Consider the following 26942-nt stretch of genomic DNA (forward strand, 5'->3'; position numbering starts at 1 on the left):
GCCAGCCACCCTCTCGCACCTGGAGCTGTGGGCTCCTGGGAGGCTGAGGTGGGCCTCACACATGAGTCTCCATCCCTAGGTTCCAGCACAGAGCTGGCACATAGTAGGTCTGTGTATGGCCCGCACACTCTGGCCTGGTCCTTAGCATCCTGGGTGGGGAGCTTTTAGGGCACTCAGCATGTGCTGACTACATGAGATTGGGTGGCTGGTGGCCAGGGCCCTTGGGTAAGGGTATATTGGTTGGCTACTGCCGTGTAACAAATCATTTCAAGCCAGTGACTTAAAACAACAGTGTTTGATTGTTTCTGCAGGGTCTGGGGGACCAGCCAGGCAGTGCTGCTTCCCTGCGCTTGATCTCATGCATCTGGGGTCAGCTAGTAAGTTGTTTTGCGGTGGTCTCAGCTGGCATGGCCTAGGCCCCCTTTGTTCTCTCAGCTCACAGCAGGCCGGCCCGGGCTTGTTCTCATTCTGTCACTACAGCCTAGGAGAGAACAGGCAGAGGCACACAGCTCCCTGGGGGCCTGAACTCAGAACTGGCCTGGGTCACTTCTGTCATCTTTTATTGGCCGAAGCAAGTCACAGACAGGCTCAGACTCAAGGTGGGATAGACGCTCCACCTCTTGATGGGAGTTTCTGCAAAGGGCACAGATGGTTCAGGGAAGGGTGGAGACTTGGGGTTGCTTTTGAGGTTGTTCTTCCACAGAGGGGGAGCCCTGAGACCTTGCTCCATGGAGTCAGCCTCCAACAAGATGGGAGGCTGGGCCTTGGTGTTCACAGAGCTACTGACCCGCCTAGGATAGGCCTCCAGTGGGCCAGTGGGGACAACAGCCCTATCTTAGGACACAACCATGAGCTCTTTGTGAGCCAGGCCCGTGCCTCAGGCAGCACTGCAGCAGGCACGGAAGCTTTGTTGAATGACTGAATGATCGAGGTCAGCTCATGTCGTACATAGCAAGAGGAGGTCCTGAACTTCCTTCTCAGGGTGCAAGCCTAGTTCAGGGTTGAGGGGACGTCTCTACTCCTGGGAGCACACCCTCTGTGCCTGCCTGGGAGCCTGAGGGCAGAGACCTCGAGCCTCATCCCCTCCGTGGAGACTGTCTTCCCTGCACTTGTCTGTTCCTGTCAGAGCCAAGATGTGTCGCCATGGAAACTGCTTGGCAAACACACCAGCAGGCAGAGGCGGCAAACAGCAGCTCGGGCGCCTGTTGCAGCGAGGGTGGCGGGGATGGCATGAGCGAGCGAGCGAGCGAGCACGCCTGGCTGTGTGTGTGACCTGAGTGTGTGAGGGCTCGGGGTAGTGTGCAGGGAGGGCGGACGGCCCGGGTGTGCACTGTGCACGTGCGCCAATGGGGGCAGGTGTGTCCGTGCGGGTGTGCTGGGAGTGCCACGCGCAGACAGGGCGTGTGCAGGGGTGGGGGTTCATGTGCTGTGATGCCAGGCAGCACGTCCACCTGGGCTGAGTGCTCGGTAGGAGCTGGGCGTCGCGCTGGACGCCGACGGGAACAAGACCCATGTGGCCGCAGCCGCCCAGCCTGTAGCACGCCATTCCGGGCCGAGGACAGCCACTGAGCGGGTAAGCGCGCGTGAGGAGGGCTTCTGGGAGGAAGTAGTTGTCGGGGAAATGTGGGGTGGGCGTCATCCTAGCCGAGGGGGCACGGGGTTCCGGGTGGGACCCAGGGCCTGGAGGGGGCTGGGGACGGGGAGGCGGGCGGCAGGGGGTGGGGCCAGAGCCCCCCGGCGCTGCGTGGGGTGGGGACTCCATCCCAGGCTGGGAAACCCAGGTGAGGGTTGCTGGATGCCTTCTAGGGAGAGGGACCCCAGGGGTAGAAAGAGGGCAGTGTCTGGAGCAGCCAGGGGTGGGCTGACATACGCTAGGCGTGGGACGTGGTGGGCGAGGTGGCCACCCCAGGCGCTCCAGCGGGGACGGCTGGGCTTTACCAGGGGGAAACCTTGAGAGGCTTCTGGGGGGGCGCTTGGCTTCCTCCAGGGGTGGGTGTGTGTGGCTCGGAAGGGGCCACGGGAAGCCTGAGCCGTCATGCAGGTGAGGCTGGGCAGCCCGGCCCGGGGCTGGGGACGGTCCGAAGAGATTCTGGAAGTTGACCAGAGGCTCCCTGGGGACAGTGGGGGTGAGGGAGCATCTACTGGGATGGGAAACGCTGAAGGGAGAGGGCTGTGGGGGCGGGGGTCGCCTACAGGTGCCGTGATTGTGGCCCCAGGAATGTCCCACGAGGAACCCCCATAATGAGCTCTGAGCTGGAACAGGCCGGACCCCACAGCTGCCGGGGGCTCCAGCTCCTGCAGACCCCGGCCCCTCCAGGCTGGATGGATGTGGGGGGTGCAGCACAGCCAGCAGGCCTGTCTAGAAGAACCCAGCCCCAGGTGGGACTTCCCTGGCACCTCAGGAAGCCCGCCCGGGTCCTTGGCACCCACTCCTGGCTGCTGTAGGCTCTGGGGCCGGGTTGTGCGTGTGAATGCAGTAGGGGTTCATGGCCTCGCCTAGGAAGGGGGCCCTGCAGTGGGGCCACCTCGTTCCGCAGCCTCCCTGCTCTGGCTGGTGGGAGATGCAGGCAAACTGCTCACTGTGGCTCTGCAGCCTCGTCGTGTCAGGCCGATCCTGGCCCCCCTGGGACCCCTCCCCTGCCACCTACCCTGATGGAAGCCATCCTTTTGTGCTTGCTTGGAGAAGCTTCTGGACCACGGGTTCCGAGGACTCTCACTGGCCTCAGAGGCAGGCCCCCTCACAGGCCTGCCCAGAGCTGCCCACCCATGTACCCACCCACTGGGGGTCTGCTCCCCACTGGCCTTCAGGTCTCCTCGGGTCTCCCCTTCAGAGCAAGCAGGGGGCCAGGTGCGCCTGACAGGAGGGTGAAGGGTACCCCAAATCCTGACAGCGTGACCTCAGGCGGTCCCCCTGGCAAATCGCTAAACCCTAAACCTTGGACACTGTGTCCCACAGAGATGAGCTGAGTGATGTGTGTGTGCCAGCTGTCTTGGGGTCAGACACCTCCTGGAGGGCTGGGCATTGCTGCCGTTCCTGCCCCGTCAGCCCTACAGCCACCCGAGCCGGGTGACAGATGGCTGATAAGTAGGATTCCTTACTCTGGTTGAGGAAATGGGGCTGTCCGGGGGGCCCCACTGTCACGGCTGAGCACGGGTCAGGCTTAGTCCTGGAAAGCCCTGCTCTCTGCGCCCTGCGGGTGGAGCTGTTGCTGCTGCAGCTGGGGCCCAGGCGCAGGGCCTGTGGCTACCTGGAGCCCAGGTGGGCCAGCTCGAGTCCCGACGACCTTGATGGGGACAGATGTCGCCAAAGTGTGGGGGCTGCTTCCCCAGGAGAGGGCAAATGTTCCAACAAGGGTCTGCATGTGCCCCACTGTTTCTGTTTCTCTGAGAAGCAGCATGTGGGGACTCCCTCTGGTCCCCTGACCTCCCCAAACCAGGAGAGGCCAGAGGATGTGCTGGAGAGAGGCAGACACAGAGAGGTGGAGGGGACGTTGGCCAGAGCAGTCCTGGGTACCCAGGACCCCCACTCTCACTGTGGGCTTGGCTGAGCCTGTGGGGATGGGCCGTGTGCTGCCACCAGGAGGGGCCGGGCCCGCGTGGTGTTTTGGGGGGGGGGTGGTCCCCTGGCCCCAGCTGGCCTGGCTGCTCTCTGGAGGGCACAAGGCTTTCTGAGCCTGTGTCGCAGGGAATCCTGATCTGGAGCTGAGGGTGGCCCCTTAGGCTGGACCCCTCACGCCCACCTGTCCCACCTCTACCGCCAAGGTCTTCTGTTCCCCCTGTGCCCCAGAGGGCCCTCAGCCAGCCCCGAACAGGAGATGGGGGTCCCTGGGCGCCCCATGGGGCCTGGTGCAGGGTGGGCATTCTGCTGGGCATTCCGGGTAGCCAGGCAGGAGGGTCCTCGGCTTTACCTTGCATTCCTCTAGTGAACACAGCTCAGCTCCGGAGGCATTGCTGGGACCGGAGGCCTGGGGACACTGAGGCATGTGCAGGGAGCGCCCCCCTGGGGGAGGGAGCCCTGAATCCACGTCCCTGCCCCATTCGAGCTGACCCCAAGTCCCACAGGCCATGGGGGGTCCTCCTGCTGCCTGGGCCTGGGCTTGGCCCCCCGGTACCTCCCACCTGAACATCACCTGCCTCCCCGCGCTGCTCCCAGGTGACCTAGTAAAACATGTGACCGTGCCCGCGGGGGCCATTTGTCCTTTTGGCCTTTGTTCCAAGGCCCTTGACCACCTCCCCACACCCCGGCCCCCGGCCCCATGTAGCCCTACTTCCGTTCTCGAGCACCCCTGCCAGGACTTTCAATTCCCCAAAGGCCCCGTCCACTCCGACGTCCTGTCCACACTCAGGCTGCCCTCTGGCTGGCAGGACCCCCTTCTCTGCCCCAGACCCCAGCTCCCCTCGTCCCTCCCCATGGCACAGGCTCGGCAGCGCGGTCCTCCGCCCTCCCTCCTCCCGTCCCTGCGGTGCTCTGTCCACATTCGCCCCTGTCTGCGCCAGGGGACAGGACGACAGCGCAGAGGGCCCCGGCCCCCCGGCCCCCCGCCCGGCGCCTGGCACAGCCCCTGTCCGAGCACCTGTGGAATGAACGCGCTGCGACCACCGCATGAAACACGTCTCTTACTCTCTTGTTGGTATCAGTTTCCTGAGGCCGCCGTGAGGAATCCGAGGCGCAGGGCCTCGTTCAAAACAGCAGAGATGGATGCTCTCGGCTCCCGAGGCCGGAGGCCCAAGTCGAGGTGTTGGCAGGGCCAAGCTCTGTCCAGAGGCTCCGGGGAGGCTCCGCCTCAGCCTCCAGGGTCCCCTGGCCTTCTCCCTGTGTCCTCTACCCTCTGTCACTGATAAGGACACCTGCTTCTGGATTTAGGGCCACTCTAATCTTGGGGTGATCTCATCTTGAAATTCTTACCTTACTTCTACAAAGATGCTCATTCGCAGCAAGACCCCATTTGGGAAGGAAAACGGCAAGAGGCAGGTGCAGTGAGGTGGGAGCGTCCCCAGACCACAGGGCTCTCTTCCGCCAGGTCTGCCCAGGCTAGAAAATGGCAGCGAGCACAGAGGTGGGGACACTACCCTTTGACCATCTGGCTGAAAATGTAGAGGAGCCCGCATTACTGCCCATTTCTGGGACTGGCTCTAACGAGGTGACTTCACAAGAGAAGTCTGGGGTCTGAGACGAGTGTGTCCCAGGGGCAGGAGGGTGGCCCGGGGCCGGATGTCAGCAGGCTGCCTCCGATTCTGGGGGACCCGACACTGGGTAACCCCTGACTCAGAGCAAGGGAACGAGCAACTGAATGAACAGGCCCTCATCTGATTTCCAATTTGAGGCACTCAGTGGGCAGCTAGAAGGGGTGTCCTGCCTCGGCGGTAGCGGCTCGGAGGGGGTGAGTGGCGGGCAGGCACCCACAGGGCCCTTCTCGGGCTCCCAGTTCTTTAACCTGGAAATCCTCAGCGCCCTGCACATCAAATGTGTAGTAACACCGGGAGCCAGACTCTGCTTGTAGAGATTTATCCCAAGGGGGACATAATCAGATACGTGTGCCACAGAGATGTGTGGAAATAAGATGAGTACATCAAATATCGAGGAAACTGGGAAAAAACAACATCCCAAACCAGGTGCACCAGCCATGAGACAACATACACAAGGTGGGGACGCCCATTCCCGGTCGTTGACGAGGATGGCGCTACACAGGACAGTCGCCCGCAGGACAGGATGTGGGGTGCAAACCCCTCCAAGGTATATTTAGACATGGAGCAAAAACATCATCTGGAGGATGTCTGGCAAAAAGTTGAGAGATGACCTCTCAATGGTCGCCTCACAGGGTTTCCTTTGTTTTCCTTTATTTTTCAGAAATTTCTAAACCTACTACAATGGACATTTGTTGTCACATCATTTCCTAGGGTTTAAGTGAGAAACTCCCTTGCATTGTTGGGGACCGCGATGACAAATCCCTCAGCCATCCCATCCGTGGGGGCACTTGTTTCTCCAGAGAGAGGCTGGGCAGACGGGTGGGCGGGTGGCCCGGGCGGGCCTGGGGGAGCTGGGCTCGGGAGCCCCCCTCCTAAAGGTTTCTGGACAGAGAAAGGGCAGCTTGGGGAGAATTGGAGCCCGGAGCCGTAAGGCTGGCCTGCAGCTGAGGGCTCCTCCCTGCACTTGGCGCCTGCTCCCAGCTGGGGGCTGCGCACCGGACGGGGAGCCACACCGGCCGCTGGCTTGGGGGCCCCGGGGGAGCCGGGATGCCCTGGACGTGGGAGGAAGGGTGGCCTTGTGCCCAGAGTGTGCGTCTTAAGGATGGAGCCCCTCCCTCCCTCTGGCCAGCTCCCCTGCCACCAGCCCCAGGCAGGAGCCTCGTGGAGACGGCAGGGGCCAGCCAGGCTGCCCACCAGGGAGGAGCACCGCCGCCCAGAAGTGCGGGAGGGAGCTCCTTCCCCAACTACAGGGGCCAAGAGGAGGAGGCTCTTCCTGGCCACCCAAGTGACCTTTGGGAACCTGGGGGAGGCCCAGAGCCCAGCGCAGTCAGGACACAGAATAGGGGCTGCTGGAATTAATGGGTCTGTCGGGGCCCCACGGATGGGAGGACGGATTGCACTGGTCAGTTTGCCCTGCCTGGCCTGCTCTCCGTGCTCTCCTGGGTGGCGGCACACAGATGGGCTCTCGCCCAGACTCAGGCCTGGGAGGTCAGTGCTGTCAGGAAGGAGGCATGATAACCTGGCGCTGTGGGCTGGCGGAGGGCCGCCTGGGAGGAGCACCGAGGAGGGAGCACCGGGCTTCCTGGTCTCCTGGTTTGGAAAGCTCAGGGTACACCAGCCACATTCGCAGCCCAAAGAGGAGCAGGGTCCGGGTGCACTGGCCCTCTGGGGGCTCAGGGGTCCCCTGGAGCCAGAAGGGAAACTCCTGCGGGCCTCTGGCTCACCCTGTGGGAATGTCGTGCCAGGGCGATCCCTCCGGGTCCCTCCGCAGCTGTGCAGAGGACCCTGCCACACACCTTCCGTGTCCAGGCTGGGATGGGCTCTGAGGGCAAGCGCAGAGCTGCTTCCCTTGGGGCCCAGAAAGCTGTTTTCCCTCATCTTTAATGGGATGCCAGCGTTGCTGTGGGTTCTCTGTACAGTTGGGGGACCTTCACCAGGGGATGAGATCACCTCCAGACCCCACAGCCCAGACTCCAGCTGTGGGCCCTCCCCCAACATCCTCCACAGTGCTTGTCCTTGGTCCTTCCTGGACACGTGGCTGCGTAGACAGAGGCCAGGAAGGGTGCAGGGTGAGGTTTCGGGAGAGGTGCGTGTCCACAGCATGCTGACCTGTGGCCCAGACTCAGCGTCCCTCCCGCCGCCCCTCACTGTGGCAAAGGCATCCTGAACAAGTGTCAGACTTTGTACCCCTAGACCTCCAATTTACTTTCTCCCATTAGCAGTTCGGGCTGTGAGATGTGGCACATTTGCTGAGGAATAATGGGCCCCATCTCACTAATCTGCGTGCGGAGCGTGGCCCCGTGTGCAAGCACGGGGAAGCTCCCGGATTCCAGACCGGGCAGGGATGCTGCTTCCTGCTTGCAGGAGCCCCGATGGGTGGGGCGCCAGGGGCCAGGCCGGAGCCCGGGAGGGGACAGGGTGATGCAGGGCCCAGTTCCCTTGCCTTGGAAGCTTCTGCTGCATACACCCAGCTATTCTGGGTCCCAGATATCCTAGGGCTCCCCAGCCCGACACTTCCAGGGCAGGTGGCCTAAGAGCCGCTGAGGGTCAGCCAGGTAACATGGCCCCAAAACATGGGCTGCATCTGTGTCATCAGTGTCCTAGGTTCCAGGGTCCCGACGGGTCTGGAGGCCTGGAGGCCTGGACTGGGTCTTCACTCCCTCCCAGTCCTGGCTCAGTGGTGCCAACAGATGTTTGAGGGAATACATGACCGTAGTTTGGACACTAATGAGAGAGCTACAGTAGGTTACACTCTCATTTGACAGCATGAAGTGTTTCCCCATCCGGCAAACACTTACTGAACACCTGCTATGTCCCAGGCCCTGATGCGGGTGCCAGGAACAGGCCGGTCTAGTCCCCGCGTGGATTTATGCCACAGAGGGAGGGACGCGTGATGAGCCCGCAAATGCAGGGAGACCGGGTTCAGCCTCACATAGCCGTATGAACTGTGACGCTGGAGCAGGCTGAGCGGGGGAGATCGGGAGGGGTCCGTGCACGGGGGCCAAGGAGGCCTCTGCAGGGCAGCCTGAGCCACGGACCCGGTGCCAGGGCCATGCAGGGAGGAACGTTCCAGATGAGATAATACACCCAGGAGGAAGACTACAGTGACCAAGCCGGGTGGCGTCTGGAGCTGCGTGAGGTCAGGACGAGAATTGGAGTTTGGGACTAGACGATGCGATGTGTCTTTGGAGCCGCACAGACCTGGGTTTCGGTCTCAGTGACCATTTATAGGCTGTGCGACTGCAGCCCCCTGAACCTCCGCTTCCCCATCTGTAAAATGGGATGCCAGTGCCTCCTTCCCTGCTGGGGTGGCACAAGCATTACCCGAGGTGACCGCAGCATCCAGCGCCTGGAGGACCTGCGCCCCTGAGCGGACACTCAGCGTGCCTCGTGCTGTGGCAGGGGTGCCCACACAGAGCGCCATGTGACCGTCACAGAGGCCCTGTGTGGCCAGCGCTCTGCAGGCAACATTAGTGGAGTGAGGCCCCCACGCCCTGTTCTGCGGAGCCAGGACCATTGGCGGCTCCGTCTTGCAGGTAAGGAAAGAGCTGAGGCGGGGAAGGACTTTCCCTGGCCTGCCAGCCCGAGTAGCAAGTCCAGACATTTGACCACTGGCGCCGTGCTCAGGACGTTCGTATGCCTCCCTGGGCTTGCTGGGAAGTCTTTACAAAATCCTCCAGATGGGACCTGTCCTCGGTCATAGCTCTTAGGGGGGGCAAATGGCAGAAGTGCCCTAGAGTGCACTCAGGGCCGCGGTGCCTCCGGCAGCTACCAGGGTGGCTCCGTCGAATCTAAACCATTCTCCGCTCTGCACGGGAGACCTGGGTCTGGGCCGCATAAGGGGAGCGTGCAGGGGGTGCAGGAAAGGTGATGGGCCTGTGGCGTGAGCTGCGTTCTCTCTCAGGAGGGGGGGTGACCCAGGTTGGGGTCCTGCGCCACTGTGGGTCCCCGTGCTGAGCTACAGATGAGAAGGAAGAGGGAACTGTTAGCAGTGGTCTGAGAAGCCTCTGTGGCCCCGGGAGCTTCCCTGCTGCATCTCATAGGCAACCCCCCTCCCCTGGCAGCCCGGCGGGGTGGATGCTGCTCTAGAGACAGTGAAGCTTAGGGCAAGTGACGATTCAGCGACAGCTGAAGGGACCTCTCCCCCACCTGCATCAGGGCCTGCCCTGCCCCATGGGAACGGCCGGGGCCATGGCCTCCAGGACGGGCATGCTGAAGCCCAGTAACCAAAGGGGAGCTGTGGCGAGCGACAGGGCTAGCAGACCCTACGGCGTGGTGGCGGGACTGGCGGGATCCCAGTACTGAGGATGCCCTGCCCCTGGGGACCAGCCAGCACTGAGGCCAGGTCGCCCTCCAGTGTGAAGACCACCTGGGCTGCAGGCAGCAGGCTGGTATCCCGGGGTCACGGTGCTCACGCTCCAGACATGAGTGCACAGTGCGTGCTGCTCCCCAGGCACCGCTCGGGCTGCACTGAGCTGGGCTCTGCCCTCGGGGGCTGTCGCCGTCCCAGCCTCCTCTCAGTTTTTCATCTATAAAGTGGGGGTGCAAGAACTCAGGCTCGTTAAGAGGTTGAAATGAGGGGATATGGGCAGAGCACTCCGTGTGCTGTGCCCGGCACAGAAAAGTCCTGAAAAATCATTACATTCGTATAGGCGGACTGCCAAACGATGGGGAAGTTCCAGGGGGCGTGATAACAGAACTGGACTGTGTGTCATATGCTGGTTGTACCCCCGCATTGCTGGGGTGACCCTGATGCCTGAGTGCTGGCTTACCTGTCCCACCTGGGGCCTTCCCGGGGGCGGTGCTCCTTACCTGCCCCACCACCCCACCTGGGGCCTTCCCTGGGCCATGTGGGGCTTACCTCTCTCACCTGTTTAGTTTCAAGAGCTCAGGCTCCATCCTCCCCCCTCCCCTAGCTATTTCTGGGAGCGTTGGGGTGTCCCAGGTGTGCTCTGCAAGCACTCAGCAGAGGTCAGTAGCCATGTCTGGGGCCAGGGAGCCCCGGCCAGCCTTCTGCCCACTGATGACCCCAGTGGCGGGTAAGACAGCTGCAAGAGGGGGTGTGGCGCCCTCGGCGGGAGCAGCCTCCAATCCCGTCTGGCAGCCCCATCACACTTTCCCCCGGCCCCACCTCGGTTCCTGCCCCTGTGCTGACGTCATGCTGGCTGGGACCTCCTCGATTTTCGTGGCCCAGGACTAGTGCCCACGCTGCCCTAGGCTGCGCTGCTTGTGCTGATTCCCAAGGGCGCAGGGCTGCGAGGTAGGGATGGGGCGTGAAGGCCATGGGCAGCACAGGGAGGGGGGTAGTGGGGGCATGAGGACCCAGGGGGAACCGGGAGGGGGGTCCCCCGCGGTGGGGAGGCCAGGGGCGTGGGGACCGCCATGCCGGGTGCCCTGCACCGCATCAGCACCAGAGCACAAGGCACAGTGTTGGGGCTGGAATGTCCTGGCTGCGCTGCAGCGCGGGTACAAGCACGCAAGCCCCGAGGACGCCCTGGCAGCGGTCTACCCTGCTTGGTCCGGGGGAGGAAAACCTGGGTCCCCCTGGGGCGGGAGGTGGGGAGTGTGGGGACTGCGCGCCGGGAGGGTTTGGTGCAGGGCTGCGCTCTGTGGCTACCGCCAGGACGGCAGGACTGGACTTCCCGGCCGGCCCCTCAGGCCCCTGCAGAGAGGACACCCTGCAGCGCAGGGGATCTGGGAAGGGACGGGGCTCAGAGACCCCAGCAGGCCACCTGTGTCCCAGAACAGAGTGACCCTGCCCCTGCTGCCCATCAGTGTTGGAAGCACACAGGCAGTAACGGAGCCAGAGCCCAGGGCGGGAGGCGGAAGCAGGGCACATAGCCTGCCCTGGGGTGGGAGGTACCCCGAGAACCTCTCCCCAGCCAGAGGAACCTCGGGGACCACCCCTTACCACGAGGAGGCTCAGTTGGCTGTCCACCCCCCCCACCCCCCGCCATCCCCTAGGAAAACAGGGCAGCACGCTGGGGGCAAGAAGAGGGTGTAGGGTTACTTAGAGATGCTGGAGTTAACCGCCTGCTGGAATCCGGATGCGGGTCCTTCCCTGCCCTTGTCGCAGGGAAGGGTGCCTGGAGTCCAGGTGTGGGCTCGCAGGTGCAGGTAGCGGCGGGAGGCCCGGGTCTGGCACGGGGCCCCTGGTCTAAGCCCCCGGTTCCCCTCCTAGCAAGTGGAAGCCTTCTGAGAAGCCATCACATCTCGTTCCGCGAGGGGCGGCTCTAGACACCTCGAAGGCTCGCCCCCAGCTCATGAATGGCGCGATGCAGCTGCTGGGATATTCTGCAGAGCGAATTCAGAATAACAAGAATCAGAGCCTGCTTTGTCACCCGGAGGCTGGGGCATCTGTCCAGTCAGACGGGGGGAGGTGGGGGCAAGAGCCCAGGGCTTTGGGGTTGGCGGCCTGCCCTCCATCACCTGGCCAAGGAGCCTGCTGTTGCTGCTGGCAGAAGTCCCTGGGGAGGAAGTGGCTCGGACCAGGGTGCTGCCCCAGCAGAGGCTGGGAGAGGGGAACAGGGTGCGCCAGGAGCGGGGGAAGCGGCTGGAAAGGGTGGCCAAGGCCCCAGTGTTAACAGCTGCTGCGCAGAGTCATCACTGTCTTTGGGAGAGGGCAAGTCCTACCCCCTGCCTATGGTTGCCTCCCCTGCTTCTGAAACTCCTTCAGCACCTAAGGGTCCAGGCTCCGTCGTGAGGCGTGGCTTTGAAACCCGGGCTGGCTGCCGTCCAGCTGCGTGGCCCCATGTGAGGCGCGGGGACCATCACAGCACCTGTGACATCCCGCCTTAGTGAGGCTCGGATGGGAGGATGCAGGCGGAGTGCAGGTGTGTCGGGCGCCCCTCGTGCTTAGCTGCCACCCTACCCGGTAAGCAGGAGCTGGTGGCAGAGCCAGATTCACAGCGGGGAGCCCAGCTCGGGAGGTTTCCCTTCTGGATCATTCATCACTGCCAGGAGCACGGGTTGGCAGTAGCGGAGGGCTGGGAAGCGCCTCCCCCCGGCTGCAGCGCCCCGCCTCACGACACCCCTGCTGCCTAGGACCCGGGTGGGCCGGGGTCAGTGCAGCAATGAGCTGGCAGGACAGAAGTGTCGGGGGGCTTCTCTCAATGACCCAGGAAGATGAATGAGGGACTTAAAGATGCTTGTGCCTGAGCTGGAGGCTCGGGTCCCGATGAACTGCCAGCCTGTGTTGGTCCACGTGGCCACCCCTCCCAGGCCCTTCGGGCCCCCGTGCCTGGTGGGCCAGGGGCCTGTGCAGGGCAGGGCGCGTGGGGCTCCACCAACTGGCTCCAGGCCCATCTCCCCGTGGAGACGCTCGTGGGTGTGCAGGTGTCTCAGGGAAGAGGATTTGGGGAGAACCACCCAGTTGTTCTCAAAGTACATCCTGGGGACTGTACGCTGGACCTATGAGGTCAAAACTGTTTTCACAACAATGCTGAGCAGTAATTGGCTGTGTCCTCATGAGTGTAGGTGGGCTTTCCCAGAGGTCACGTGAAGCGACGCATGGGGGTGTGCTGGTGGCGGTGGCACGTTGTCCTGTTTCACACATTCCTCAGTTTTAAGCTCAGATGCAGTAAATGTTGACAGCTACAGCCCACGTGAGCCAAAGCTCCCGGGGGTCCCCGTGGTCAGTCCGTGGGTAGAGGCCCCAGGAGGGGGACACGGCTGCACGCCAGGAGGGCCAGCCTCCTTCCGAGCCGCCCACCGCATCTCCCGGAACTCTGGCGCATGGGCCTGTGCCCACGGCTCCCGTTCGCACGCCCTCTGGGCCCTTCCCGTGCCACGTGACTCAGTTCTGTACGGGGGGTAGGGGGGTGGGGGGCAGCTGAGATGAGCCTGAGATTCACAGTTTGGGTCAGAGTCACACCTGGGACAGACATGGTGGCAAAGCCCTTGAACTTTTAGTACAAAGAAGGCATTCTTCATTTCCCGGGGCTGTGCCTGGGCTCGGGCATGTGGGGGCAGAGGTGCCCCGAGTGGAGTGTGTGGGGGAGATGGGAGAGCGTGTTGCCAGAAAGGCCCCTTCAGGGTGGGAGGAGGTCCCGGGAGTGAGGCCCAGAGTCAGGGGCAGTGTAGTGGGGGGCAGGAGAACCTCATCTGAACCCTTGTAGCTGTGCGTCCCTGGGCTAGTGGCTTCCCCTCTCCGAGCCTCAGTCTCCTTGGCTCCTCGGTGGGTGGATACTGGTGAATACTGGGAGCTATGTTTCAGGTAGTGGTGGGTTCAGATGAGATGTTGGGTGAAAAGGTGAGCTCGAGGTTTACAGGACGGAGGCCATGGTTTGGGGGAGGGAATCCCGGGGGCTGGGTCGGGGTACCATGAAAGCCATGACCCAGCCCCTCCCGAGTGCCTAGAAGAGCCCCGGGCTGCAGGCTCTTCCCCAAAAAAACTAGTTTATAGGCTGCTCTCAAGGACGGGACGATCCCAAGCGGCTGGGACAGCAAGAGAATGATTCAGGGGTACGTGCTGGAGGGAAGCCTCAGGTCTAGCTGGGTGCCCTGAGGGCGCTTGTGGATGGAAGGTCTGGGGAGAGGCAAGGGCGCTGGAGCAGGGTCATAGGACCCACATCCAGAAATAAGCCTGCGAGGTGCGCGTGGGGTCAGGTGCTCAAGGCAGCGCCCAGCTTGGGGCGCCACCTCCTCCCCCCCATGGGTCCAGCCTTGCACCGGGCAAGGTGGATGGGTGTTGCCAAGCCTGCTGTCCACGGGGGCGCACTGAGGCACAATGGGGTTAAAGGTCAGAGGACCAGGTTCATTCCTGAGCGCCAGCTGACATTCAGGGCACTCCCTCATCCAGGGTCTCCTGAGTGCCCCCCTGTGCCTGGCCCCCGGGGTCCTGGATGGCCAGCAGCTCACAGCCCACCTGGAAAGCTGCCCAGAGGGTCCGCGTCCACACAGCACGGTGCATGCTCCCCCTCTCGGAGGAGACCGGGAACACGCACATACAGCCTGCCCCCCGCATCCCCCAGGGCCGGCCAGAGCTCTAGGCATAGCCTTATTTGAGCCCATCTCCTCGCCCCCCCTCCCCCCACACCGGTCTCCCCACTGCCCCTGAAGCCACCCACAGGGCCTTTGCACCTCCTTCCCTTGGGACACTTGCCCCAGACCGCCTAGCGCCCCTTCTAGGCTGCCGCTCGGACCTCACCTTCTCACCGGGCCCCCTGCCCTTCTGGCCGCCCTGCCAGCTCTCCGCCCCTAACACCCCCTACGCACTGTTCCCTCTTGCCTGGTACTGTCTGGCCCCCGAGGGCCAGGGGCCCCCCGTGCCTGTTTTCTCCAGGGGAGCTGGCCAAGCCCTACGGTGGGCAGGGGCTCACGGATTGTCCGTCCAGTGAACCAAGGAAGGAAGGAAGGAGCCCAGGTGTGCCCAGTGCCGGGCCCTCCCTGCCGCCTCCGGGTCCTTCCGGCCGCGTGGACAGCCTGCCCGCTGGGGCCCTTCCCCAGCCCGTGCGATGGGGTCCGTGTGTTTGTGCATCTGATGTTTCTTCCTCGAGCCAGGTGTTCACCCGGGGGCAAATGGCTGTGCTGCGCTGGAGTCTGGCGGTGCGGACGGGGTGCTCCTGGGAAGGTGGGGCCCTGCCGCTCCGGCCAGGGGACCGGTGCAGGTGCATTCCTGCCCCTCTGATTCTTGCCACCTGTGGGCCTTTGGGGACAGTTAGTTTTAAACCTGCTGTGAGTCAGCTGCACCCTCTTGGAAATGCGGGTAGCAACTGTATCCACTGCCCTGAGGGCTCAGGTGGAGGAGCCCCACCTGGAGCTTAGGGGTGTATTTGCTGCTGACCCCTTAGCCCTTCAGGGCTGGAGGGCTTATGTGTTGGTGAGACCGTTTGAAAGCAGTTTGGCCACACAGATCAAGATCCCTTAAACACATGGCGTCTTCCTGTCTGGGAATTTCTCTTGAGGACATAGAAACTCAGACCTGGGTACCAACATGCTCATCACTGTGTTTTGGGGGCAGCTAGTTAAAAATAGCACTTATTATTATTATTATTTTTAAGTAGGCTCCAGCCCAGTGTGGTGCCCACCACGGAGCTCAAACTCACGACCCTGAGATGAAGAGTCAGACGCTTCACAACCTGAGCCAGTCAGGTGCCTCCTAAAATGGTATTAAAAAAAATTTCTTTTAAAAATTTTATTCATTCATGAGAAAGAGAGAGAGAGAATGGGGCAGAGACACAGGCAGAGGGAGAAGCAGGCTCCATGCAGGGAGCCCGACATGGAACTCGATCCCGGATCTCCAGGATCACGCCCTAGGCTGAAGGCGGCGTTAAACCGCTGAGCCACCCGGGCTGCCCTAAAATGGCATTTTCTTTCTTTCTTTCTTTCTTTCTTTCTTTCTTTCTTTCTTTCTTTCTTTCTTTCTTTCTTTCTTTCTTTCTTTCTTTCTTTCTTTCTTTTTTTTTAAAGATTTATTTATTCAGAGAGAGCGCGAGAGAGGCAGAGACACAGGCAGAGGGAGAAGCAGGCTCCATGCAGGGAGCCTGACGTGGGACTCAATCCAGGGTCTCCAGGATCACACCCTGGGCTGCAGGCGGTGCTAAACCGCTGCGCCACCGGGGCTGCCCAAAATGGCATTTTCTAATAGAATGTCTGAGAACTTGGGAAAACACTCATCCTATATGAAGTCAAAAGGATGTGAAGCTGCACGTGCCTTGGGACCTGATGACTGTAAAACATACATACGGAAAGAAAACCGTGCCGCTGTCTGTGCTGGGGCCTCCGTGGGTGCTCCGTCCGGTGGGATCCCACCTCGTGGGGACCCTGGAAGGTGGGTCGGTGTACATACAGCCATCCACTACGCAACAGGTAATAACGAAAACTTACGAATGATACACGTGTGTACACGCGTGTGTTTGTGTGATGTAGGTACACACACGTGTGTACATGTGTGAGTGCATAGCTAGAAATCTTTTCCAGGTGAAAAGATTTTTAAGTTGGGGTGTTAGCCAAAGGGAGTCTGGGCTCATTTCTTCATTCTTCCCACAAAAACAAGGCCTGTTCCTGTCTTCGGGTTTTGCAGCACCGGCTTGACTTTCTAACTGAAGGGTTGGCCAAGCGCCGTTCTCGCTGCGCTCGATCCCGCTCGTGCTCCGCCTATTACTTGTGTGTCTTTCTCTGGCTTCCTTCCTCGTCACCTCCCCCTGCCCTGCGGGGCTCCCCCTGCCCGTGGCGTGCGCCTCCGGACTGAGACAGGAGCCTGGCTTCCACTGGTAGCACGGTAGCTTTTCGGGGTGTACGTGGAGGGGAGGGGGTGTCGCCTCTGAGGAACACAGACAAGCCAGTCGGCGCCCTGACTCGGAAGGAAGACTCCAGGCTGTGAACGCACTTTGTCCTGCTCTCCCGGCCCATCTGTCCCAGCATCTCCTCTCCCCGCCTGGCCTGTTCCAGCCCTTAAAGCGCTCTTTGTCGCTTGGCCACATCTCCCTGTTGACGGCTCTCCGTGGCTGGCACGCGTGCCTGTGCCCTGCGTGTGCCGGGAGACCCTTGGGTCTGGGCGCTGCACAGCTGGGTCTCCCCCACATCCTCCTGGTGGCTTCTGGCTGGCCTGGCGACTCGGGGAGCAGGCTTCTGTCCCCAGGCATGCGGGACCCCGCCGGGAAGGCCTGTCTGTAATTGGGACAAAGAGGTGGTGTGGGGCCCCGGGCAGTGGGGTGCACTTGGCCATCACAAAGGGGCAGGAACAGCTGGTTTCCTTCTTGGGGGGCGTCCTTGGGCTTTGCAGGGGCTGGTCATCCTTCCCAGGTGCCCCCTCCCATCTGAGGGGGAGTGGGCGCCAGGGCTCTGTGGACAGGCTCCCTGTTGTGGGGTGGGGGGTGCCCCTTCCCCAGGCTGGAGCCGGAGCCCAAGCACGGGGCCGGGCTGCTCCAGGAGGAGGACAGGCCGTCTTCCCGCCCTGGCTGGCTGCGAGGGCCACGACCCCGCGTGCTCATCACGGCCCGTCCCCCGTCCCCCGTCCCCCGTCCCCAGGGTGCTGCTGGGCCTGGACGCGTCCGTGCCCTGCTGCGGTGCTGCGGAGACCCGACGCCGGGCAGCGCCGGGAGTCACGGGCCGTCTGCCCAGCCTCTGTCGGAGGGAGCCTTCAGCCACTCCCATCGGCCTGCAGGAAGATTCGGGAAGAGCTCGTGGCCGTCCCCTGGGGGGTTCATGGGCAACAGCGGGGCTCCCCGGAGCGGCCAGGCGCGCCATGCTGCAGTGCAGGCCGGCCCAGGAGTTCAGCTTCGGCCCGCGGGCCCTGAGGGAGGCCCTGGTCTCGGCCGACCCGGCCCTGCGGCAGCTCTACACGTCGGCCTTCACCCCGGCGGAGAGGCTCTTCCTGGCCGAGGCCTACAACCCCCAGAGGACCCTCTTCTGCACGCTGCTCATCCGCACGGCCTTCGACTGGCTTCTCAGCCGCCCCGAGGCCCCTGAGGACTTCCAGGCCTTCCACGCCTCCCTGCCGCCCCGCAGGCAGAGCCCTGCCCGCAAGCACATCTACCTGCAGCCCATAGGTACCGGCCGCGGGCCCGGGGGGCGGGGGGCAGCCTGGGCCGTCAGGGCCTGTGGGGGAGCCGGGCTCTAGATCTGAGCCCCAGCTCGGGTGTCTGTGCCCAGGCCCCAGGCGGGCCCTGACGTGAGGCGGGCTGGGACCCCGCCAGTGGGCTTGGTTTTGGGGGTGGCGTGCAGGGAGGCCCCCCTGGGTGCGGGCTCTCCACCCACCCTGACTCAGACACTGGTCAGACAGCCCAGGGCCGTGGGGCCTCTCGTGGCTGTATCACCAGCCGCCGCACACAGGGGTGGCCTCATCCAGGCGCGGTGCTGGGGGCTTGTGTTAGGAGCAGCTCGGTCACAGGCAGGAAACAGACCGGGAGAGGTCACTTGACCTGCCCAGGACGCAGAGCTGGCGATGGGTAGGGGTGGATGTGAGTGCTGGCCTGTGTGACCCCGGGGCCCTGCTGGGGAGGCCTGCTGGCCGGGTGCTGGGGAGGAGGCGGGGTGGGCCAGCCCCCGTGTGTCTGTGTGCTGAGGGCGGGGCTCCGGCCTGGCAGGGAGGGTACCTGGGGCAGGTGTGGTGCCTGGCTTTGCAGAGGAGGAGCAGGCCCGAGCTGGGGACCAGCGGTCTGCAGGCACCCCTCATGCTCCATGGCCCCGTGGCCCGTCTGCCGTCTGTGCTGGACGTGCTGCCTTCACACAGCTCCCAAACCATCCACTTCGTACCAGCGCTTCCCACGCTCTCATGAGCAGACGCACGGGCATCTCAGGTGGCCTGTGGCTCTGCATTTCCAACCAGCTGCCACCCAGGGACTCCCAGCCAGTCCCAGGCCGTCCTGGCCTCTGCTCTCGGTCTGCTCCCCTCTGTCCTCCTAAAATGCAGCCTGGTTGTAGCTCCCCCAGGGGTGCCTCGCCCGCCCGCTGAGCCTCATCTCACCTTCCCGGAATTCCACTCTGATCCTGCCAGGCTGGCTCTTTGCCCCATTAACCCCAAGGGGCCTCTGTGACCTGTCTCGGCTGCCCCTGGCCAGCCCCGGGGACTGTGGCCCCAGATGAGCCCCCGCCCGCCCCCTGAGCTCTCCGTCCTCCGGACTTGGGTCACCTGCATCTTTCTTCTGGGCATTGGCCTTTCCTTCCATCTCCCTCCTTTTATGTGTCCCTTTACAAATGTCTGTGTGCCCAACTCTGCGAAGGCAGGTCCAGTGGTCCGTGCTGGTGGGGGTTCTGGGGTGCGTGCTGGGGTGCTGGGCGCCGGCAGGGGGCCCAAGCGGCTGATGGGCTGCCCTGCCCCCAGATCTGAGCGAGGGGCCGGCGGGCGGTGCTCTGCTGGAGTACCTGAGGAACTGCACGGAGGCCTTCTTCTTGGGCTTGCAGGTCAGATGCCTGCCCTCGGTGGCCGCCGCGTCCATCCACTGCTCCTCACGTCCCAGCGGGGACTCGGACAGGCTCCAGCTGCACACAGGTGGGTGAGCGCAGTGGGGACGGCTCTGGCCAGCATCGGCGCAAAGCTCTGCCACTTGGCACAGGGCCCTTTCTGGAACACAGAAGGTGGGAGGAAGATGCCCAGGAGAAAGAAGGAATCCCTTTCCCCTTTTTTTATGTGGAAACCTCTATTTCCCAGCCTTGTGACGGGGAGGGCTAAAACAAAGCTCACCTCCCCATCCGGCTGAGCGTCCGGAGACCTGACCACCAGCCTAGTGTCCATGGGAAGCCCCAGGGCGGGAAGAGCAGGTGAAGCAAGCCCTATGGGGGCCACCTGCCACTTTACAAGATGTCACTCTAGCCTTTGGCCTTGTGTGTGCTCAGAAGACCCCTCCCTGCCCCGCCAGTCCCCGGCGTTACCGGCAGCTGGAGGGCAGCTGGGGGGAGGGGCACAGATAGACTGGGGAGCTTTGGGATGTGTGGGACACCCAGACTCAAGTCTCAGGGGTCTCAGGACGGGGCTGGGACTCAGTCTGGAGGCATCGGGTGGTTTATGGGCTGTAGGAAGCCCCCAGCCGGCTCCAAGCGGAGGTGTGTTAATCCTTCCGCCTCTCTCCTGTATCTCCCCTCTCCTTGTACCCCAGCCACGCTTCATTCCTGCAGCTAATCAATTCCGCAACTGCACCAAGTATCTGTGATGCCCGCACACCAGGTTCCTGACCTCAGTTATCCTACTTTTGCATTTCTGTATTTCCTAGGGGATTCTTTCTCAAATGAGTAGTGTCACTTTTTTAAAAATACCACTTGCCTGCTAAAATTTAAGCTCCGTATTCATACCCACGCACGTAGTTGCTGTGGTTTGTCTGATTCCACCGTCGGGAGCGCGCTGGTCGTCTTGCTGCCTGCGTGTCATGTTATTTTTCATTGTTAGCTGGACATCTTAACTAGAAAGTTAACTTTTAGAAGAACTCGTGGCCTGGGATGATGTGATTTGCCCTAGGGAGGATTCTGGTTTTCCTCTGCCCAGCATGCGTGGGTGCTGCCTGAGATGAAGGTGTGCAGCTTTTCTGGACGCCCGGAGCCCTGGGAGTCCAGCCCGCATCCTTCCCTCCTCCCAGGAGCAGCTCAGCCTTAGCTGCCTGCTGCAATCCTCTCCTGGATCTAATTTCCCATCAGGTCTCAGATTTTTTTTAAAAAGTCGTATTTGCTGAGATACAATCCATGTATAATGAAACTCTGCCTCTTGTAACAGCTCTGTGACCTATGACCCAGTCGCCACGGTAATCAGATATAGAAAAGCTTGCTTCGTGTCCCCCTACCCCATAATGTGCAGAGTGACCCCTGTGGCCCACTCTGCCCCCACCTAGGATGCTTTAAGTTCTTTTTTTTTTTAATTTTTAAAAATTATTTATTTATGATAGTCATACAGAGAGAGAGGCAGAGACACAGGCAGAGGGAGAAGCAGGCTCCCTGCACCGGGAGCCCAATGTGGGATTCGATCCCGGGTCTCCAGGATCGCACCCTGGGCCAAAGGCAGGCGCCAAACCGCTGCGCCACCCAGGGATCCCCAGTTCTTATCTTGTATTTCACTCAGCTTGTCTGGTTATCTTCGGCAGGAGTGCAGGTCGCAATCCCTAGCGCACATTAGGGGAGTGTCTGGCATGGAGTTTTCAGGGGACTCTTGGTGGGGGCAGGTGCCATCCTAATGGTGGCAGGTTCTTTCCTGCATCCCAGGCTTTGGGGTTCGGCCACTAAGACCCTCTCCCGGTCCTAGACCCCTCTGTCTGGAGGACACAGAGCTGCTCCAGGGTTGGCTCCTGACTGCTGCATCTCTGTCCACACACCTCCAGTTCTGTCTGACCCTCTGTCTCCTTTTCTAAGGACTCTAATGATTGCACTGGGCCCACCTGGATAATCCAGAATAACTTCTCATCTTAACGCCTTCAATTTAATCATGTCCACAAAGTCTCTCCCACCGTGTGAGGCAGGACATTCACAGGCCCTGGGAATTAGGATGCAGGCGTCTCTGGGACCACTGCACTTTCCCGTGAACACTGGTCCCATTGGTCAAGAGGCCTTTCTGTCGTCCCCACTCGGATGACTCTGGGCCTCTCAACCACCATGACCAAACCAGCTCTCCTGAGTTTTGGAGATGGAAACTCCGAGCTCTTACACACATGACCCAGGCCTCCTGACCCTGAGGCTCAGGCCTGCAGCCCCTGCTCCACGTCGTGCGGTGTGGCTGCTTCGGCTTCTCTGCCTCAGCCTGCCTGCTTCTAGTGGAAGGTGGCTAGCCTGCCCCTGACTTTGGGAAGGCCTGGCTGCAGGCAGAGGAAGAGGGGATGATGGGATTTGCCTGCCCTGAGCCTGGGGCCAGGAGAGGGGGCCCCAGCCGCCTCCTTACCTTTCCTCTGCCCTCCCAGACGGCATCCTGTCTTTCCTGAAGAACAGCAAGCCGGGTGATGCGCTGTGTGTGCTGGGCCTCACGCTGTCCGACCTGTACCCCTGCGAGGCCTGGAGTTTCACCTTTGGCAAGTTCCTTCCAGGACATGGTGAGCCAGCCCCGCCAGCCCCTGCCTCAGCTTGTGCACGTGGGGGGACCGCCCTGGGGCGCAGGTATGGGGCAGTATGCATGTGTGAGCATCCCCCAACCCCGGGGAAGAGGGCACACTATCTAGAAACATGCATCCCCACAGCCTCCTCTTGGGCCAGGGCAATTCCTCAGGCTCTGGCTTCTGCCTCAGTGCGCCTTCGTGTGGGTGCGCCAGCAGGGCCAGGCCTTCGGGATCTGTGTGCATCCTGAGGACGGGGTGGCTTTGCTCCCAGGCTCCTCGGGTGAGGCTGCCCTGTGTCTCTCGATTCTCTCCAGAAGTGGGCGTCTGCAGCTTTGCCCGGTTCTCGGGGGAGCTCCTGCAGTCGGGGCCCAGCGCCTCTGACCCAGCCCTGGCGGAGGGGGCTGCAGATGGCCCTGAGACACCCATGCAGGATGGAGGCCAGACCCTGTGCTTCAGCGCCCTGGGGATGATCCAGTGCTGCAAGGTGGGCCGGGGGCCAGGGGGTGGGCTCGGGTGCTAGGAGATGGGACAGCAAGAGGATGGAAGGCCTGGGGCTCTGCTGATCCTGGGTCTATGCTAAGGACGCACCGTCAGCCGTGTCCAGTCCTCACGACGAGGGCCAGGCTTTTGAGCATAGAAACCAGGGCCAGGCTCAGAGCTGCCAAGGCCTTTGCTGAGCTCCCTTGGCTGTGAAGTGGCAGGATTGGGATTTGAACCTGGGTCTGCTGCCCAAGCTCCCGGCAGGGTGGCCTCTGGGTGCCTCTGCACAGAGATGCCAGTCTGTGCCCTGTGTAATCAGGAGCGGGGACCCAGTGCTCCCCGGCCATCGGGTGCCCCGGCGGGGCCGCCCGGGGACTCGGCCGGGGGTTGGGCTCAAGACTGTGAGGGCAGAGGTGCTGTGCCGTCTCCCTCAGGTCACGTGCCATGAGCTTTGCCACCTCCTGGGCCTGGGGAACTGCCGCTGGCTGCGCTGCCTCATGCAGGGGGCACTCAGCCTGGACGAGGCCCTGCGGCGGCCCCTGGACCTCTGTCCCATCTGCCTGCGGAAGCTGCAGCATGTCTTGGGCTTCAAGCTCGTCGAGAGGTACAAGGTGAGTGGCATCGGGGCAGCCAGCCCCTGAACAGGGCAAGGGCAAGTCCCAGCTCCACCCCTCCCACCTGCTGCTCCCCTCCCATTGGGCCTGGCACATGGGCGTCGGAGGGCAGCAAGTGGCGTGTGGGGTCCTGTGCGAGAATCCGCGTAGAATGAACAGACCCCTGGGCCAACTTCTTGGCATCCTGCTCAAGTTGGGTGGCACATCATGGCCCTAGCCGAGCGCCTGCCACACCCAGCAATGGTGGCCGTTGCCATCAGGTTGTACCAGGACGGACAAGGGGCAGATGGCTTTTATCTCTCAGGCCACAAGAGTGAATACCAGCGAGCTCTGGGTGCTGGTCAGGTGCAGGGGGGCGGTGGGGGGCGTCCTAGCGCTTCCTGCGACTGCTCAGGCCCCCTCCTGCATCACAAAGGGCCCGTCTGCTGCCCTGCACCTGCCCCGTTGCTTCTCCCTCCTCCACCCCCAGGGCTGGCCTCTCAGGAGGAGGAGGAGGAGGAGGAGGAGGAGGAGGAGGAGGAGGAGGAGACCCAAGCTCTCTGGGAGGTCCCGGCCCAGCAGCCAGGCCAAACCGGCGGGGCGATGCTGCCCTCTGCTGTCGCCTCCAGGTGCTGCCCGGAGCAGGGTCCCCAGGCAGGCCCAGGGCCCAGGGCGATGGACCAGCATCTGCCCCCGGGGAGGAACCCCATCCTAGGGGAAGATGGCTTTGCAAAGGCAACCTTAATTCTGAGTTCAGAACCCAAAGGCAGGTGGTTGTTATTAAGGCCCATCAACCAAATTGCTTTGGCTTAATTTTAAAACCAAAAGTTTTTGACCTGAAGCTGTGTTTGAAGTTCTGGGACACCCCCTCTTGGAGGCTGGCAGCCTGGGTAGCATGAGGTCACTCTCTGGGGTCAGGTCACGGCACCAGGCTCCATAGGGGACAGGTTCTTGGGCACCGCTGGACGGGGAGGGCCTGCATTTCTCACGGGCTTCTGGGGTGCTGCTGGGCGGGGACCCCACTGTGAAGACAGCCGAGCTAGGGGGCTGGGTGGTTCCAGGTCCCAGAGCTGCCTCCCCGTGTGGATCTTTTCTGAGTGACTCTGGGGAACGGCCAGCCCGACTGGAGAGGGGATCCCACCCTCAGCCCTGTGGAGGGCAGACGCCCAGGTGGCAGCGGGCTCAGGTGGGGCGGCTGAGGGCGGGCCCGAGGGTGCAGCTGGCACGGCTGCTGTGCGTGTGAGGTGACAAGGGGCCGGCTCCCATCTGTACAAAGCACTGGGACCCCACTTGTATCTTTCCTCGGGACTGTGTTCACCTGACACGGCTTTCGTGGCTTTGTCCCTCTATCTTTCCACACACACCCCTGCCCAGGAAGAGCCTCACTCACGTGATCGTGGAGGTGACCTCATGGTGACAGAGGGCCTGGCCACGAGCGGTCCCTGCTGTCCCTCTGGACCAGTCAGCAGGGTGCTGGTCAACACCTGCTAGAGACCCAGCTGCGGTTTGTAGTGTAGGTGATGCTGGAGGCAGTGTTGGGAAGGGGCGTCCACCATGCAGACCCCAGGCAGGGAGATGAGCAGAGGTCGGAGCGAAGTCAAACCATGTAGAAAGGGAGGAATTTTGAGTATTTATTGCTCTTAATACAGTTTGAGTTAAATTATGTAGAGCTTACGATTAAATATTAAGGGTCAAGTTGAAGAACCAGTGTGCGCCGCTCCTGAGAGTTTGTGCATGGGCCCTGGCAGCAGAGGTCTGGGGGGACCCGGGCCAGCGGGGGGCCCTGGGGTCCCCCGGGAAGGGGTTGGACCTCCTGGCAGCGCTCTGGCTTGGCGGGTGACGGCACACAGAAACCCCAGCCTGCATCTCTCCCTCCCAGAGACTGTACGCCTGGACTCAAGCAGGAACTCGGCCGCGGCCGGGCCTGGACGCAGGGGCGCCGTCGGTGGCGGAGGACACCCCGCCCGGCAGCGCTGACTCGGGCCTGAGCTGCGGAAGCGAGTCAGAGCCGGGCAGCAGCCTGTCGGAGCCTCTGACCCCCGACGCGTGGAGCCACAGCTTCTCGGTGGGGCCGGAGCTGGAATCTGAGGACGGGCTGGGCTCCCTGGCCATCCCGGAGAGCCCGCCGCAGCCCGGACCCCCGCGCGAGGCCATCGAGGAGCACGGGCGCTGGCTGGCGCTGTGCATCCAGGCCCTGGAGAGGGAGGTGACGGAGGAGGAACTGGCGCAGGTGGACGCAGCCGTGGACGCCCTGGCGGGGTGGGAGATGTTCACGGGGCACCTCCCAGCCCCCAGGCCGGACCTACCCTGTGGCCGAGACGGCACAGGCCTGCGCCGGGTCCTGGGGGGCACGTTCTCCTCCCTGAGGAGGAAGCTGAGCGCGCGCAAACTCTCCAAGACGGCATCATCCCCCTGTCGCTGGAGGGCGGAGGAGAATTAGTGCGAGGGTCCGTCTGTCCCCGGACTGGGTGTCCTGCGCCATGCGCCCCCGGGGCCCAGGAGGGGAGCTCTCTAGGGAAGCGGAGGGAGATGAGCTGTAGCCCTTTGTCTGGGTCCCAGCAGAGGGTCCTCAGGCCCAGCCTGGCCTGCGCACCCCTCTCGTCCTCCAGAGCTGGAGCCCGTCTGTGCTCCCCAGGGGAACGAGGGGCCGTGGGGTAGGGCACTCAGGGCCCTCGGAGCCTCGGCTTCACACGGCATCCCCAGGACTGCCCTGGAGCCCTGGAGGCCGTGTCCCGGGAGGCCTGGCCTCTCCCCACAGCCGCTGCCAGGAAGGGTCTAGCTTACGGAGGTGTCCGAGACCGCCACCTGCTGCCACCTGCTGCCACCTGCAGTGGTGAAAACTGCGGTCTGCTGACAAAGGCGGCCTCCAGTGTCCGGTGCTTCAGAGCCTCTGGCTTCTTCACGGAATTTTCGGACTTTTTCCGACGAGGGCCGAGGCTGAGGCGGCCAGCCTGCCTGGGGGCATCTGTGTCCCTTTGAGTCTGTAAAGCCGTGCTGCTTGTACTAGAAGCTCTGCGGTGCACGCACACTTGCTTGTCCTGTCCTCGTTCTCAAGTACCCCTGGCAGCTGCAGGGAGAGAAGCTTCCAGTTCCTAGGGCAGAGCTCCTGCAACATGAGGAGGGTGGGCACAGCTCCTTCTCCCTCCTGGAAAGAGGCAAGAATAGGGGTGGCTCATACACTTTGTGGGTAGCTTACAGTTTGGGGGCTTTTTAAGGACAACAGTGCACAGTATGATCCAGATTTAGGAGCCCCGCCCCCCCAAGCCCCCAGCAAGCAGGCCAGAAGCTTCCTTATAATCTGACGTCAGGCGGGAGGGAGTACAGGGTCCCAGGCCTGCAGAGGGCTGGGTGCAGATGTGGTCTGCAGGTCTGGGTCTGGGCTGCTGAGAGCATCACAGTGACCAGGAGGTCACTGCTTGGAAGACGGGGGCCCACGTGGGGGGCAGGGGAGGTCCTGTCACTGCAAACACGTCACCCAACCTTAGTGCCTTAGAGTCCCAACCCTCTGCTTAGAGCTCAGGAGTTCGCCCTGTGGGCAGAGCCTGCAGGAAGGGAGGCCCCTGGCCTGATGGGAGCAGGACCGCAGAGAATCGCTGGCACCCCAGCGCCCCAGCACAGTCCTCAGCCAGGTTCACAGGGTAGTGCTCTGGGTCCCCCCTTCAAGGGTGGTGATGGCAGCAAGTTCTGGTGGAGCAGGGCCGCTGCCTGGATTGGCCGTCATGTTTCCTCTATCATGTTAGCTAAGTCCCCGTTTGCTTCCATCTTCTGCAAAAGGTGAGTGAGTCTCCAGCCGGAAGTGGTGAAGCTAGGACACCCCGACTCAGAGGTTGGGAGGGGGTGCTCAGGGCCGAGCCTGCGCCCTGTGGGCACCTGCCTGGGAGGAAGGGCCCCAAAGCTGACGATTCCCCTGTCACCAGCTGCAGACAGAGGGCAGTTTTAAGGACAGCTGCTGGGGGAGCATTTTGAGAATAAACTTTTAGGCACTGAAGTTCCTCTTGCATCAAATGGGTGGGGGGCGGGGGCGGGGTAGAGAGCAGTTTGGGACAGTCCCCAGGGGAGGCGGCTCTGGCAGCGGATGTAATGCAGGCCATCTGCTCCCGCACAGTCACAGTCACAGGCCTGGCAGCGGAGCACCTCACCCAAGCTGAACTGGAGTATCTACACCTTGTGGTTTCTGAGAACCCAGGGGCCCTGGCTTTTTTTTTTTTTTTAAATAAACATACAAAGTGGACTG

General features: G+C 62.4%; 1 protein-coding gene across 1 annotated transcript; it reads left to right on the plus strand.

Annotated features, from left to right (window-relative positions):
- Positions 1-1149: 1149 nt before the first annotated feature.
- Positions 1150-26942, plus strand: AMZ1 (archaelysin family metallopeptidase 1). Its single transcript, XM_077907625.1, has 7 exons — positions 1150-1573; positions 17158-17678; positions 18953-19120; positions 21504-21632; positions 21950-22119; positions 22550-22726; positions 24588-26942. Exons 2-7 carry the CDS (start codon positions 17375-17377, stop codon positions 25146-25148), a joined length of 1509 nt encoding a protein of 502 aa, XP_077763751.1. The 5' UTR covers positions 1150-1573; positions 17158-17374; the 3' UTR covers positions 25149-26942.

Source organism: Canis aureus, chromosome 8 (genome assembly GCF_053574225.1).
Source record: "Canis aureus isolate CA01 chromosome 8, VMU_Caureus_v.1.0, whole genome shotgun sequence".
In the NCBI taxonomy this organism is placed as follows: Eukaryota; Metazoa; Chordata; class Mammalia; order Carnivora; family Canidae; genus Canis; species Canis aureus.

Coding starts and splice junctions, on each gene's coding strand:
- AMZ1 (XM_077907625.1), top strand. CDS start 17,375: ATGCTGCAGTGCAGGCCGGCCCAGGAGTTCAGCTTCGGCCCGCGGGCC. Junction 19,121..21,503: donor CAGGCTCCAGCTGCACACAG/GTGGGTGAGCGC, acceptor CTGCCCTCCCAG/ACGGCATCCTGTCTTTCCTG. Junction 21,633..21,949: donor CAAGTTCCTTCCAGGACATG/GTGAGCCAGCCC, acceptor GATTCTCTCCAG/AAGTGGGCGTCTGCAGCTTT.